The sequence below is a fragment of the Cervus canadensis genome, chromosome 21 (genome assembly GCF_019320065.1).
Source record: "Cervus canadensis isolate Bull #8, Minnesota chromosome 21, ASM1932006v1, whole genome shotgun sequence".
Classification (NCBI taxonomy): Eukaryota; Metazoa; Chordata; class Mammalia; order Artiodactyla; family Cervidae; genus Cervus; species Cervus canadensis.
The window spans coordinates 49,386,063-49,402,769 of NC_057406.1; the positions used below are offsets into that span (position 1 = coordinate 49,386,063).

The 16,707-nt window shown below is 37.0% G+C and overlaps 1 protein-coding gene across 25 annotated transcripts in view; it reads left to right on the top strand.

Moving 5' to 3' along the window:
- Positions 1-16,707, top strand: part of MYBPC1 (myosin binding protein C1) — a 94,282-nt gene that overhangs the window by 33,168 nt on the left and 44,407 nt on the right. For 14 of the 25 annotated variants that reach the window (XM_043440000.1, XM_043440005.1, XM_043440006.1 and 11 more), the window contains 7 exons: positions 1,775-1,885; positions 4,217-4,365; positions 4,701-4,818; positions 6,075-6,126; positions 8,214-8,270; positions 14,224-14,390; positions 15,335-15,467. In XM_043440000.1, the coding sequence (XP_043295935.1) occupies positions 1,775-1,885; positions 4,217-4,365; positions 4,701-4,818; positions 6,075-6,126; positions 8,214-8,270; positions 14,224-14,390; positions 15,335-15,467 (787 nt within the window). Of the gene's footprint in view, positions 1-81; positions 118-1,774; positions 1,886-4,216; positions 4,366-4,700; positions 4,819-6,074; positions 6,127-8,213; positions 8,271-14,223; positions 14,391-15,334; positions 15,468-16,707 lie in introns of all 25 variants that reach the window. The other 11 variants (XM_043439997.1, XM_043440003.1, XM_043440004.1 and 8 more) reach the window with 1 other exon arrangement.

A 16,707-nucleotide genomic window follows, 5' to 3' on the forward strand; every position in this document is an offset into this window, starting at 1 on the left:
TTGGGGGATCCGAAAAGGTTAAAGCCAGCATTCCATTTTCTCCCCTCCCCTTGTGTCATCCAGATCACACTTTCCTTTCAGGTTTGGGTAGTCGGGCTCTGGAAAGAAAAGATTCAGGTGAGCACACCCCGGAAGCAAGGTGTCTCGACCTCATCCTAATATAGTAATCACTAATGACGTCACTTCTTGAAGCTGTATTTGATTCTAATCTTGGTTTTATTCAGTTTGTAGCTTTTATAGCAGTCTTTCATTACATTTCTCTGACTAGAAAACTAATGCATTAAGAAACAATTAATTTTGCATGATACACATACACACACCCCCACACGAATTCAGAAATCTAGCCACATACACCACAGGTTCCTTTGTTTCATTATCACTATCATTTTAACATTTGGCAAATACATAGAGATGAAGAGACTTTTAAAATCACCATTCCGGGGATGTATTGACATTGGATAATAATTCCTATTTTTATAGAAATTTACATGCACTTAAAAAGAATACTGCCAAATGTAACCTGATGTAGCCACAATTCTGGATGGTTATTTATTCTTTCATTTATCCAACAATTGTGTTTGAGTGAGGACTGATTCTGCTATGGACCTCTTTGTGGGTGGGGCATTTTTGCAGACCCTTTCTGAGATAGAAACGAGCAAAACAGAAAATCCAAGTCCTCACATTTCAAATATTAATGGCCACTCTGCACTATCACAAATATATACAACATAAAATTTTAACATCAACTTGAGTATTTTTAAAAATTGTACAATCACTTGAAAACATTGCTTAACTCCACTGTGAAAATGATGGTCTATGGATAGGAATACTAAGCATGATTGACACAGGGGAACTAAAATAACTAAATCTACATTTCCTCCTTTTCAAGAAACATTAACAGGTTGAGTGTTGGCAACCCATGCACTTTTTTTTCCAGTTATTAGTGGCTGAAACTGAACTTCCTTTCATTCAGCTCTCAGAGACAGAAGAACTTTCTACAGTTCTCTCTCCTGCTCTCCTCATTGGACAGCTGATTGATACCTCCTAAGCACCTGGAGTGCAAACTAGAAAATGCAACATAAGCTTCATTTCCAGATTGTCTGTCTTCATGGGAAAGCCTCAAAGAGATTATTTCTCTTTCTGTTTTTCTAGTTTTTCCCCTCTCTTTCAGGATGATCCTAGAGTTCTTGAAATCTGTGCCTGCAGGTCACGATCTGTTACTTAATTGTCAAACTAAGGCCACATCATACAAGCATCATGGAATTATCTACTCATATAGCAGTGAAGAATCTGGACGTATGAGGCCAGGCTTGGCAGCCTGATCTTTCCCACTCGACCTGTAGACTGATCCATCCCGTTAGTCTTTTCCAACTCAGCTGTTGTACAGACAAGGCTTTATAGCCTGTCACCTGGAAGAACACTAAGGCTCTGCTTTTATGGCCTTCCTACGCGTATTTATCAGTTAGGGGATAAGCAGAACTAGGAAACAAAGGAAACTTGGCTGCCAGGAAAGAGTAACAACCTTTCTGAGAAGTTTTGCTATTCCTAGAAATTAGATTCCATCTGGAAGAGATAGCCCTTTAAGAATGGGAATTGCTCAGTCTCTACTGATGGCTGTTGGGAAGGTGGATGGAAAAAATGATGTTATATTTATCCAGGTTAATTAGACAGAGAGAAGCTTCTGTGTTGACAAGAAAAACAAAGCCAGGTAAGTAAGTGTGCCTAAAAAGAACCTAGCCCTGAAATGATCCTTTTCCTCCTTCCCGCTCATTAGAATGGTCTATTGGTGAACCACCAGCTGGGGAAGAGCAGGACAAGCAGAATGCCAACAGTCAGCTATCCACCCTGTTCGTGGAAAAGCCTCAAGGCGGAGCCGTGAAAGTTGGTGAGTTCCAAGCATTAAATCCTGGTCTTTTTTTTTTTTCAGATGAAGACGAAATTCAAATAACATAAAGTTAAGCATTTTACAATGAGTAATAAGTAGCTATTAGTACACTCACCTGTATAGTTCAGCTCGGTTCAGTCGCTCAGTCATGTCTGACTCTTTGCGACCCCATGAACCACAGCACGTCAGGCCTCCCTGTCCATCACCAACTCCCGGAGTCCACCCAAACCCATGTCCATTGAATCGGTGATGCCATCCAACCATCTCGTCCTCTGTCATCCCCTTCTCCTCCTGCCCTCAATCTTTCCCAGCATCAGGGTCTTTTCAAACAACTGTATAACCAAGTACCAAAATACATTCATCACCCCAAATTCCATGGACAGAGGAGGCTGTTGGCCTTACAGTTCATAGGGTCACAAAGAGTTGGACACAACTGAGTACACACACTCCCCAAAAACAAACCTGCATCCTGTCCAGCTTTATCCCGCTTTCTCCCTCCCCGAACCCTGGCAACTGATAATCTCTTTGTCTCTATAAAGGTCCCTATTCTGGATATTTAATATATAAGTAGAATCACACAATAATATGGGACCTTTTGTATCTGGTTTTTTTCACTTAGCATAATGTTTTCAAGGTCTATCCAAGTTGTGGCATGAATCAGTGTTTTATTCCTTCTTATGGCTGAAAAGTATTCTTTTGAGTGACAGCTATTGTTTCAATAATCTGTAGTACAGAAGAAATTAAACAAATGACCACAAACGCCATCACAGATGCCATGAAGGAAACAAAGTGGTAAGCCAGAGAGTGACTAGGGGGTCCAGGACTTTTAGCTAAATGAATTTTTATAAGGAATATTGTGATCAGAACTAGTCTTTGACACCAAATGTTTTGCAGATGAACACACAGCTGACTACAGTCTAAAATTACTTCTTTTAGGCCTGGAATATAGAAGCACACTGCATATGAATAGAAATGCTTGCTCTCCTTGTGTTTGTGGAAGACACCAAAATGTTGGACTGGCCACTGGGCTAGAATTTTGATGTCCTTTAGGTCTAATGAGTCAATACAAATAGATAGGAGACTGTACTTCAAAAAGATCAGCTTCATTTAGTCATATTCTTGTAACTCCAGTCTTAGCATCATCTTGCCTAATAAAAAGGATGGAAAAAATCCATATATATATATATATGCATATTTAATGTATGGTATGTATGTGTTTTCTCATTTTTTCATATTTATGCATACTTATAGAGATATTGTGGATTTGGTTTTAGACCACCACAATAAAGCAAATATCACTATAAAGCAAATCCCAAGAATTTTTTTCCTCCCAGTGTATATGAAAGTTATGGTTACACTATAGTCTTTTAGGTATGCAATAGATGGTTGGTTGGATGGTTGGATGGCATCACCAACTCAATGGGCAAGAGTTTGAGTAAGCTCTGGGAGCTGGTGATGGACAGGGAAACCTGATGTACTGCAGTCCATGGGGTCACAAACAGTTGGATACAACTGATCGACTGAACTGAACTGAGTGTTATGTTTAAAAAAACAATGTACTTACCTTCATTAAAAATGCTTTATTGCTAAAAAATGCTAAGCATTATCTGAACCTTCAGTGAGTCATAATCTTTTTGTAATACTAACATCAAAGATTACTGATCACAGATCACCATAACAAGCATAACAATAATGAAAAAGTTTGAAATATTGCCAAAATGTGACACAGATTGGAAAAATGACTTGCTCGATGCAGGCATGCCACAAACCTTCAATTGGTTTAAAAAAAAAAAAACAGTAAATTTGAAGTACAATAAAGCAAAGTGCAATAAAATGAGGTATGCCTGAATAGGTTGTTTTATACACATTGCATGTGCATGGATTCCAAAATTATTTCCCCTAATTTCCCCATTGCTCCTTTTCTGCTCCATAAACCTCAAAAGCAGAAGCAGTTGGAGTATCCTAGAACCTAGGGTGCTCATAAAAAATGTCAGGGCCCTTCCATTGTTCAATTCCAGCTGTGCCAGTCACATCATAGTAGCCCTGTCTGACTCCTTTTGTGCATGCTAAGTTGCTTCAAGTCGTGTCTGACTCTTTGCGACCCCATGGACTGTAGCCCGCCAAGCTCTTCTGTCCATGGAATTCTCCAGACAAGAACACTGGAGTGGGTTGCCATGCCCTCCTCCCGGGATCTTCCTGACCCAAGAATCAAACCTACATCTCCTGTGTCTCCTACATTGGCAGGCAGGCTCTTTACCACTAGCACCACCTGGGAAGCCACAAACGGCAATTTTTAAACCACAGTCTGAATTGCCTGTGTTTTTTTCCTAGGTGAAAATATCACCTTTATAGCCAAAGTCAAAGCTGAAGATCTTCTCAGAAAGCCCACAGTCAAATGGTTCAAAGGGAAATGGATGGACCTGGCCAGCAAAGCTGGGAAGCACCTCCAGCTGAAGGAAACCTTCGAAAGACATAGCCGGGTATGACCCTGAGCCCCTCTGCAGGGGCTTGGCCGGCTCGCTCCTCTGCATACGTCAAAGGCCATTTTCAGGTTCAGCTTTGAGGGATGTCAGTTCCAGAACACCCACTGGAGTTACCATTCCCATTGTTTATACTCCAGTGTGGTGGCCCTGCTGTGCCCAGCACTTCAGAGCACTGCTCTGACCCCTCGTATATTGAGAACATTGTACCCGAATCCCCAGATCAGACACATCTTTAAGCCAGCGCTGTGGACTTGGGGAAATAACCGCAATGTGGTGGCTTTTTTCTGCCAGCAGGGTAGGACTGAAATATGTTCGGATGCGTTTCATTGCAGGTATACACATTCGAGATGCAGATCATCAAAGCCAAAGAGAACTACGCAGGAAACTACAGATGTGAGGTCACCTATAAGGATAAGTTTGACAGCTGTTCATTCGATCTTGAAGTACATGGTAAGAGAGGCTTCTAGTCTGGATAAGTGTGATATTTTTTTTTAATGGGGTGTGAAAGGATAGAGGAGAAAAGATCATTTATTAGTACGAGATTTTGAAAATAAAGTTTCCTGGGACAAGAATGTCAGGAAACCCAGGTAGAAGGGAGGATTTTCTCTTGTAAGGACTAATGTCAGATACAGACATTCTTCATCTATATGTTCTGTGTACTGCCAAGAGTGAATTTGATAAAAATAAATTAAAGGTATATATGTAGATTAGGGGGAAAAAAGCAATACTTGGATAATTAAACAAAGGGAAATTTGACTTGGTAAGAAATCAGAAGTGTGACATAGCCTTGTATTTTTAGACAAAGCTGATGTAATTTAAAACCAGAGCATTACAAATGTTACAGGATCTAGGTTAGGAAGTGCTACGGCTCTCTGTAACATGTTACTTGTTCCATGTTTGGGGGTCATGCCTTTGGTCATAGGCACTGTATCTCCACTGGGATCCCTCCTGGAGTAGGGTAACTGGGAGGATGAAGAATCCAGGAATCATGGTCCATTCACCTTGAATGTGTAAGTGAAGGAGGTCCAGCATTTATGACTCATTGTAATAAATCACAGAAGGGCTGTCACAGAAAGAGGGAAAGGCTCATTTTCGGTTTCTTCGAGAAGTGTTTAGGCAGATTAGAATCGAAAGGTGGAAATTATGAGAAGGTGAATTTTATATTCACGTTAGCACTAGCTCTTTCTTTAAAGCCATATAGACACCACAGATGGCTGTGAGAGTCCCAGTCTGAGAATTGTCAAGAGGCTGAAGGACCATGGGTGGAGGTGCTGTCGAGATTTCAATATTAAGTGGGACTCTGGTCCCGAGCACCGCTCCTTCACCTGGCCAGGCATCTGAGAATCACCGAAGGGGCTTTCTAAAAATAGTGATTTCTGGGTGCCCATCCTCAATCTGGTGAATCAAAATTTTCAGCAGGGAGATGAAGAAGCTGATATTTTTTAAGCTCCTTGGATGATTCTAATGGGCACACAGGTGGAATGACAACAGGATAGGGGAACTCCTAAAGTCCCATCATTGATTCTGAGGGAGGGAGGATGAGCTCTGATGTCTCAGCAGCTCAGCCAGCGGAGGAGAGCCACCCCTCCCCCACCCTCTTCAGCGGATTCCTTGCATCGGAAGAATCCCCACAGCCTGGAGAGGAACTGAACACAAAACTGGGTTCTGCATGGATGTTTATTTTACCGTTTTCTTTCCTTTCAAAGAATCTACTGGGACTACTCCAAACATTGACATCAGATCTGCTTTCAAGAGAAGGTAACTTCAAAAGGGGGATCTAGGTATCTTTTGTAAAACATGAAAGTGAAGGATTTTCAAATACATGTTCCCTTCCGCCACACTCTATATTTCAAATGAGATCAAGTCTCTTCACCAAAGTCAAACATACTGAATATTGAGAAGTTAGTTTTCAAGAGATGCCATGGGCTTAATGCCATATTGTGTATATGCTGATCATGTTTTAGAATATTCTTGATATAGTGAAACTCTTATTTTACAGGTCTCACTGTTGCCTTAGAAAGACACATTTTCTTACTATTCATATGTGGCTTCTTCATGAATTGCATTATTTTCTGCCAAATGACCCAGAAAAATGTATAACAATACACATCTCATATAGCATCAGTTAAGTAATGTCAGAAAACTTACATTGCTTTTTATTTAGGAATCAACATACAGAGCTATTAGACCATATGTCCAGAAAACTACAATTAAGTAGCTCCTTACTAAAGTTAGCACAATTTAAGTATGGGATTATCCTAAATGAAAGACCATTGAGTCTGCTGGAATAAGGAACATTGTAGAAAGGCAAAATATAGATACTTACCTGATTTATTTTGCAACCACCAAGGCTGAAAAATCAGAAAGTCAAGGAAGAAAAATGAAAAAAATTTTCTAGCCTGTGAGAAATGCGACTAGTTTCTTCCCGGTATTATTTTCTTCTCTGTACTTCTTTACTTATCTAGAATTCTTCCAAAATAGAAATTCATTAATGAGAGGAAATGGTTTGTTCTTCCTAAGACTGAATCCACATGACAGTTTTGTTGAGTAAGGAAAGTCATCCCAAACTAGTATAAAGCAATGATTTAGCCTTGTTCATAAAAGGCAAAATTTCTTTCTAAATTATGAAGTAATGAATAGTGTAATTACTCTTAAAAGATATGTAGTATGTCCTGATCAGTCCATTGTATTTTTCAAAGTCATAACTTCCAAAATCTCTTAGCTTCCCTTCACCCCGCAGTTAACAAACACATAGATCTCACACTAGGTTCATCCTACGTATGTCTCTTTTAAGAGAGAAAGATGTCATCTACTTAGTTTGAGGCTTTAAGAGAATAGAAATATGTTTACGTCAATAGGTCTTTTCCAAATACCTGCTTTAAAGAAATTTTGAGGACACATTATTTGAGTTCAATTCTGATAATTTAAAGTGTTATACACGCTGTTTTTGAACCCGCAGGCTTTTTTCTTAGAAACCATAACTAACATTTGTAAAGCGCAGGAAACAAAATCTTCATTAAAAAATTAAACATGTAAGTAACTATGTTGCACCATTTAAATATCAGCTCATAGCTTCCATTTAGAATTTATATGAAATCATGAAGGTGGCTGCATGCCTAAATTAAGATGCATTTCTCCACAGGAAAACACTTTTAAAAACTCCTAGTAAAGGGCTCAACAATTCAAAGACAAACTTTTGGAAAACACATTTTAAATGGTATAAATATTAACAAGAAAATAAAAAGCTTATAATCCTTTCCCTTTCAAGAGAAAGGAATGCATCTTTTAAAAAGCCCTGCACTAGCTCCATTTTTATGTTATGTTGGTATCACATTACCTGATTCGTCTAGTGATGGACACAAAGAGGTTACCTTTGAATAGAAGCTTTGTACTTATATATTTGACACTGGTCCACTTCATCTTTCAAGCCAATCTCTGTGTGACTGGAGTAACAGAGATTGGCAAAAGTCCTTTGCTTTTTACACACGGACATTCCCAGAGCCCCCAACTTGCAAAAACAAAGTACTTTGTGTTGTTTGGCTTTAGTGCATTTGTGTTACTCTGTTTTAACACAAATCCAAGCAGTTTTACATATGCAATCTACAAAAATGTGTCTTCTGAGATCGTAGAGTAACACAAGTTCCTTGTGTTTACTTTTCCACAAGTACATCCTCCAAAATTTAAAATGTCACTTGTGTGAAAAGAAACTGTTTGTGTTGATTTAGTCCCATGATTTGTGTGCTAGTACAACATTGCATATACATTGTACGTAGAGTGTTTGGGGGAATTGTTGTATATGTGTCTCAGCATTAAACCCAGATTTGCTTTTCTTTTGTTAATGACAGTGGAGAAGGTCAAGACGATGCAGGAGAACTTGACTTTAGTGGTCTCCTGAAACGTAGGTGAGAACCCAGTGATGGAGTGAGGCGCTTTGGCCTGGAAATCTTTTAGATACCCACTCAGAGAAGTCAAGTTTAAAGTGGATCTTTTTCAAAGAATTTCTCATTTCTTAAAATGTGTTTTGCTTATGGAATATTATAACAGTGTTGATTAAGAGACAGTGAAAAAACTGCCTACTAATCTGCTAAATATTTTAGCTGATGCTTTTACTTTCTTTTTAAATGTTTTATGAGTCTTCACATATTTTCTTAGTAGGGGATGAGGAAATTTGAAAACTGAGACAGAAGACTTAAATGCCTGAAAACTTCTTATTTCTCTCATGATTCCTATTATTTCAATCATGATCCCTCATCATGATTGAATAAATAAAGCTGCCATTCTCCTGCTTTTGATATTTGACTGAAAAGTCAATTTCAAAATTTTGGTAGAAGTCTCAGCAGATGTATATATTTATGTGTATATATATATATATGTATATATATATACACCTACTTTAACATAGTATTGATGATTTACTGTATTTCACCAAATCTAAGACACCATGCTAATATATACCTGTATTATAAACCACTAAGCAATGAAAAAAATTGTCCAAATAGCTTATTATGACATACTGCTGATTATAAGGTACATCCTTATTTCAGAGATATTTAAAATGCCCCAAATTTGCATTTTTAGAAGGGATAAAATAGTAGTGAAATGGTTTAGTGTTTAGTATTATCACTCACGCTCCTTTAACTTTGTACTCTCTGGCAATAAAATTTATAAACTTTCATTATGGATATTTAGTACACAACCATTTTATAGAATTTCTGCCCTAAATATGCATATTTGTTTTTTGTTTTTAGTCGCTCAGTCGTGTCCAACTCTGTGTGACGCCATGGACTGTAGCCCACCAGGCTCCTCTGTCCATGGGATTTCCCAGGCAAGAACAGTGAAGTGGGTTGCCATTTCCTTCTCTAGGGGATCTTCCCAACCCAAGGCTCAAACCTGCATCTCCTGCATTGGCAGGTGGATTCTTTATCACCTGGAAGTCCATATATGCACATACATAATCATAAATATACCATATTATATATATGTTATATATAAAGATATACATGTCTAGATAGTTGCTGTAGCACAGAAGAAACATAAAGAAAATGGCTTTTGCTAGGATGGTGTTTATGTACCAAATTTGTGAATAAACAGTAAAACTACAACTCTAAATTTATGATATATAATATTGATATTGGGCTTCATTTAGTCTTTTAGGTTCACTTCTTATTATTCTTACTGCTTTCTATGTCTACTGAAAATCATGGGTATAGATGTGCTTCAAAACAAATTACAAATGGTAATAAATAGGCTTGTCTTCATTCTTAGTTTAGTTGGGTGGTTTTATTCAAACCCCTGTGAATGAAATATTCACCCCCAGCTCTAAACATTTAAGCTGAGAACAGAAACATTAACAGGTGCCATTTATTAATAACCAAATGGATATTAGCCAATCAATAGACTTTGGCAGTATCAAAAACATCATTCCTTCTCTGGATACTTCAAATAATCATTGGTCTCAATAATATTTATTAATTCTCCAAAAGTATTTTAAAGCAATAGAATATGAAGTGACCTTAATGAGCCACACTCTTCCTGCTCTACAAGTGAGAGACCAAAGACCAGAGAAGTTGAGTGACTCACCCCAAGTCATTCAGGTAGCTTGAGGGAGGGCAGGCACCTACATCCAAGTTCCCTTTTCTGAGTCAGCACACTTCCTGTGACTCCACATAAGAAACATCACTCTGAATCTGCCTGGGAAGTTGGCACCTTGTACATTTATAACAAGTTAAAACTTTAGGAAGACAAGAGGTTTTGGGTGGTTTTTTTTCCCTGCAGTCATTTACTCAACCAGGAAAATGCTAAATGCTTTCTTTGTGTAGACTATAACACTAGTTGAGGTGAGGAAAAGAAATCCAATGCCTTCCAGCGCCTGGCACATGGAAAGATATAAATACATATTTGTGGGAAGAAAAAGGTAGTGGTTAAAACATGGATTTGAGTCTCAGCTCTCCCATTTACTAATTACTGGACATGACTTTGGTCAAGTGATATGTCCTTTCTGAGACTTGCTTTCCACAACTGTAAATGCAGAGAATAAAAACTACTTGAGTATTATTGAGAGAATTAAGTTAAATGTAAGAGACCAGACTCATACAGGTGTCAAATAAATATCCACTTCCCCCCAAAATGTGACATTTTCCCTTGAAGAACTTACATTAGTATCAACGATTTAATTTGTACTTGCCATCTTCCTCTACAAAGATTGAATCGTGCGCTGATTTTCAATACTCCCTGAAAGGAGTTCAGGGTGGAGAGCAGAAATGAGGCACTGTGTGCTTGGAAGAAAAACTGGAAGGACGGGTCTTCAGATAGTTATATTCAGATATTTTCAGGAGCTGATTTTATGAGCCCAATTCTCATATCTCCTCATATCTAGAAAGCATTAAAATCCTTTGTGATAACGACTGTTCCTCATAACTAGCAAAAGCTTCATGAGACTAGCAGAAATTTTCCAGAAAAATATGTGCTTAATTGTGTGTATTCCCCCTTCACCAAAATCACAGATATACTGACCTTCCTCACTGCCTCTCTGGAACAGTTTCTCAGAGCTATCTGAGGTGCTGTCTTTTAGGCTGCAGTCCTCATTTTGTCCCAAATAAAACTTAATTCAGAGCTCTCACATTGTGCAATTTTTTTAAGTTGACATTAGTAAAGTGACAAAATACACATACACACACATAATCAGTCAATAAAAATGTAATAGATTATTAAGTGCCAAGTCTGATTAAAAGGAAAAGGAAAGAAAAAAGAACACGCTAGTTCTATCAGTAGTTTTCAGAGTAAAAGAAATCTAATTAATGGTCAAAATGACTATAGAAAAAAAGTATTAGAAAAAAACTGAGCAGTCAACATGTCTCTAGTTCTCATTTTCTTCACATCCCCTAATTATGATTTTGACTCATAATTAGATTGTTGTCACCGTGAGACTATATTCATTTAATATACTACGTACTAACCCATCAGTATAACTTTGGAAATCATTGTGTTTTCCTACTAATTTGTGAATTGCATGTGTTTTCACTGTAGTAATAACATGTGGTAATAACATTTCTACTCCTAGAGTGTATGGCAAAATCCTCATGAGAATAAATATCATTAGCACCAACATCTTTATACAACGAAATATCTCCCTGCCCTGAACAAAGTTAGCATGTTCCAAATAGACATTAGATAAATCACATTTAGTCTTTGGGCAGTATCTTGTTATGAGACCTGACCTATATAAATACTTTAAAGTTTTATTCTACATAAAATTTCTATAACTGCTTTGTATTTCACTAGGATTGTCAAGTTATAGAAATTTTGATGTAGATGGAAGTACTGTAAATATTATATAGGTCTGTGCTAATTCTCAGAAAGGAATCAGTAGTGCCTATAGAAATTTGGATTTTTCTCCCAGCTGAAATTTAATATAGCCGTACAGATACGGTCATGTGCAGCCACCATGGTAAGTAAAGATATGTTCTGAATGAGTTAAGGAAATACTACAGATGGGCACCTTGACCTCATATTCCAGTACAAAATGAGGAATCCATCTCCTTGCTATTTGGGTTTCAGTTGAGTGGTGGAGAGGAAAGTAAGGAAGAGGCAAGAGGTTACTTGTGTTTGTATACAAAGGGTGATAGGATTAAGGTCGTGGTAGAGTGGGATGTATTTTGGTGTTAATGAAAAAAATGGTGAGGATGATCAGTTTTATGAATCTATCAACAAAACTGACTCAAGAAATCACACTGAAAATAGTCTTTATTCCTTAGTGACTTCCTCGTGTAAACATTCACCCTTACACCTGGATATTCTCAGCGTTTGATGTGTACCTCTTGTTAGCTCTTTTATCTGTCTTTGTCATTGATATCTTTAAATCTTTTCACCAATGTCAAGTGGATATTTGAAATACGTGGGTAATTCTTTTTGGTTGAGATACAAATGGAACAAAATGTAGAATGGGATGATTTTACAATGTGGAGACTCAGGTTAATATGACAAAAATAGAGCAATAATAAAGAGGATTGAAGAAAGTCCCACAGGAAAAAATAAAATGTATACACACACATACACATTTTAATCGCAATTCTCCAAGACTTCCTACAAAATATTTAAATGTTAAATTTGAAATGTAGACTGCTTTCAGGCAATAGATATAGTAGACCTGACAAATTATTACTAATATTTCAACTTCAGGACAATTTTCTTAAGCTTATCAATTTCCCTATGTTAATAGAGGGCGTAGTTACCATTTCAGTGAAATGAAGAGTTGGATCTTGAATCTTTAAGAAGCACATTTTCCTAATGGTGTTTCTAGTCCTTCCCATAAAGGTCGCTGAGGGACCAATGACCTCTCACTTTCTTCCGTTAGCCAGATGTGCCTCAACATCGTTTACTGGGCAAAAGACTTACATGACAATGGAAATTAGATATGCAGAAGCCATCCTTGCCTAATGCCACCCTAAACTCTATTCCATTCTCCTACCCTTCCCTATGATTATAACCCAGTATTTCCTCAAGAAATTCTGAAATGGGTATAATTAATATGACAGTGCAAACATATGTAACTCATTATTTGCTATCATGATAGCATGCACCTGTTTTCACACTGATGTTTAAGATGTGTTGACCAGTTTTCCTGGAAAAATCATACCCAAACCAGCATTATTCACAGTAAGTAGTCACTAAAATATTTCCAGTCTAACCTTAGTCAATAAAAACAGTCAACTAAACTTAAACAAAATTGGAACTTCTTAGCTAGTTAAGGAAATCAATTTAAATTATATTCAGCATTTACAACTAAGGCTCTTTCCCTGAAGAGGGCTTATTCCTGAGTTTTGTTCCACTTTTAGCTTTTAAAATACATACAAGTGTATGTACTTTAAATCCTATGTATGTGTGTGTATACAGTAGTTATATATGTTCTTTATATGTTCTATACGTTCTTTTGCCAGTGGTCAAAAGTTAGAGTCATGATTTTGATAATCACAGTAAGTTACTGTTAGCTTGTTCATGGAACACTTTATGACTTGCTTTATAGTTTCACACTTATATTTTCATGATTCAAAGCAGTTTATACCCAAACTACTTCTAAAAAAGTTCCGGACAGTACTTTTAGATGAAATATGAGAGAATTTTGAACCTCATTCTTTTCATTCTGACAATTTACGAAAAAAAAAAAAGAAGTTTTCTCTTTAAAATAATATGTATACACAAAAATCATATGAAAAACAACCAAACCAAACAAACAGAAGCAAAGACCAAGTGTGCTTAGTCACAGTTTCAAATATTTTTTGTGTTAAAAAAACAACAAAAAATGGTTAATGTACACATTTACTAACATGGTAGGGAAAATGCTATTTCCAAAATCTGAAGATTTGAAACACTGTTATTGGTACCATCTCCATGCAGAGTTAGGGTATGCACACCAACGAAGGCAGAAGGAGCATTGTTCTTTCATGGACCAACACCTAAAATCTTCTGGTTCTTAAACCTTATTTCAATATCTAAATCCTAGATGAAAACTGATCTTTTAAGTTTCTCCAAATCTCATCTCCTATTTGGATTTTCAGGTTGAAAATAAGTAAAAAGAGCTAAACGATATTTCCTGAAATCTTTCTATCTCCTTAATACTGTGTTTTTAACTAGGAAAACGAGAGCGTTAATGCAAGTGCACGGATCTGATCTTTGACTATCTAGAAGTTGCACTGAGACTTCATGCAAAGTAGACTTTCTCCTTGGCTATTTAAGTACTCAGGCTATAAACAGAGCTTTTAGCGCCGAACCAAAAAAATCGGTACCATACTCCGACTTTCCTGGTCTTTAAAGGCCAGTGGGCAGCTATTAAACTAGGCAATGGTTCTCCCCGGATAGGGAGGTGAAGCCGCAGGAGGAACAACCCGAGGTAGACGTGTGGGAGCTGCTGAAGAATGCGAAACCCAGCGAGTACGAGAAAATCGCCTTCCAGTACGGCATCACGGACCTGCGTGGTATGCTCAGGCGGCTCAAGCGCATGCGCAGAGTGGAAAAGAAAAGTGCAGGTGAGGACGTCTGCGCGCTCCCAGCGGAGACGATAAGCCTCCCTATTTCCTCCTGGGTTTACAGGTCGGACTAGCTGCAGTGGCATTTGTAGGGGTTCCGCTTCTCTTGGTTAACTTGGCTTCGGGTGAAATAGTTCATCGCCCCGCACATCTCAGCAAAGTAGGCAGTGGACAGCTGCTGAAGGTTCAAGGTAACAAAAGTACATTACAGTGACGCAACGTGTAATGGAATATTAAATATTCCCGTGTTCCTGGGGATTTCTCAGCAGCCCCTTTCTCCATCCGCTGCATCTCTCTCAGGTTCCTGGTTCTTATCTAGGTAGAGTAGATTCTGTGTTTGTTTTACTGTTAACATTCTTCCACCCATTTGATACGTCATGGGGAATTCATGTCTCACACCTGCTGAGGTAACCCAAGTGTCTAAGCATGTCAATATTTGCGCAGGTTTCCACAGTACCAAAACTGTGATAAGCTTACTGTTTCAATCAGTCAAAGGTATTCCATTTAAGCTCATGAGTGGTTGGAAGTATCTCATAAATTCTATGATTTAAAAAAAACTATCTGGAAGATAGATATACACAGATAATGCCAATGAAACTGAAAATAATCATTTTAGGAGAATAAGCATGTCCTTCAAGTTCAGATTTCATTTGGATATTTTATATTATACATTGCCCAAAGAATGAAGACAATCATTTTTAAAGCCTCTTCAATAATTCTTTACTTGCGTTCCTTCCAAAAGCATATGGACTCTCTTAAAAAATTTAAACCATCTTATTATTTATAAATCAATGCAGAATTCTAAAATGTGAGGGATTATTTGAAAGTTTCCTATTTTTTCTTTTTGTCTCAATTTATTCAGTTTTAGGTTTTCAGATTGACTATTTAAATTCATATCATATGCATATACATATTAACATAGTTTGGTATCTTCTCTCTACTAGCTTTTGCAAGAATTCTTGATCCTGCATATCAGGTTGATAAAGGAGGCAGGGTAAGATTTGTCGTGGAACTGGCAGATCCAAAGTTGGAGGTGAAATGGTATAAAAATGGTCAAGAAATTCGACCCAGTACAAAGTAAGTCAAATTTGCAGATAATCAGTAGTAACTATATAAATCAAAGAGTAATTTGACTTGATTTTCTATGCCTGAAAGCACTTTTTAGTTATATTCGTATGATGCAAAATCATATGAGGGGACGGCAAAAACTTTTTATGTATTTTGGAAGCATTGAAGTTATGTTGCTATATAAATTAAACCTTGCCTTATGTTTTAATTCTATATAAACTGTTTCAAGTACTTGTAATTATGATTTTGTGTCATTGTAGGTTATATGTGATTACTTCAGAGCATTGCCAAACTTTGCCCAATTTAAAAAAATTTGAGAAAAATTGAAATATGTATTCGATATACCAGTTTGTTATAGGAATCACACTTTATAAGGAGATAACTTTTGTTCTTCCAGAATAGCATCTAAAGCCTATGTTTTATTGTTTTTTGACCCTTTTCCCAAATGAAGGAAACAAACTAATCCCTGATTTCTGATGGTATTGCTAGGCTATTAGGAAACTACTTTACAGAGATCCTTCTCAGTCTGAGAGATTTTCAACTCCAGTATATTTTTTTAAGTTAACAGGAACCATGTGTATATTTTTAAAGGGCTTTAATCCTGAAAATCTGTCACTTCTGTGGAACAATTAGGTAGTTTCCAATTTCTTAATGTGGTCCTGCTCTCAGAGTGACTTTGTGATAATAATGTTTACATCTGGTAAAAGTCTCTTGAAGGCAGCCTGAATTTACCAAAAACATAATTTTACTTGGTTATTTTTATCTTGAAAAATGTTGCTTAGTGTTTTGTTCTTGAAGTCTTCGAGAATTTGCCAAGTAAGAACTCTTTCTTTCATCTGTTATAATGCTCTAATATACCCATCCATAATCTAGATCACAGATAATCAAATTTTGCAGTCTTCTGGATTTCAGGTTTTTGTTTCCACTTAAGTTCTTTTTCAGTAGATGATAACTATGATATATATGATAATACTAGTTCTTAAGCTCATTTAAGATAATATCACATTGTATAGAATTACCATCTATATTAATGATTAAATTCATATTATTGCTTAAATTGTGTAATCATTTATTCACCCAATAAAATGTCACTGGGCTAGCAAGGAGTGAATTCAATGAATCAATGAAAAATAGAAACTTTCTCTCCCTCTGTAGAGTAGATGAATTGATCACTTTAAAAAGTGTAAGGAGTTAAAAATCTTAGCCTACTGTATTTTCCAACAATAGGTTAAAAATTGTTCATTGGTAA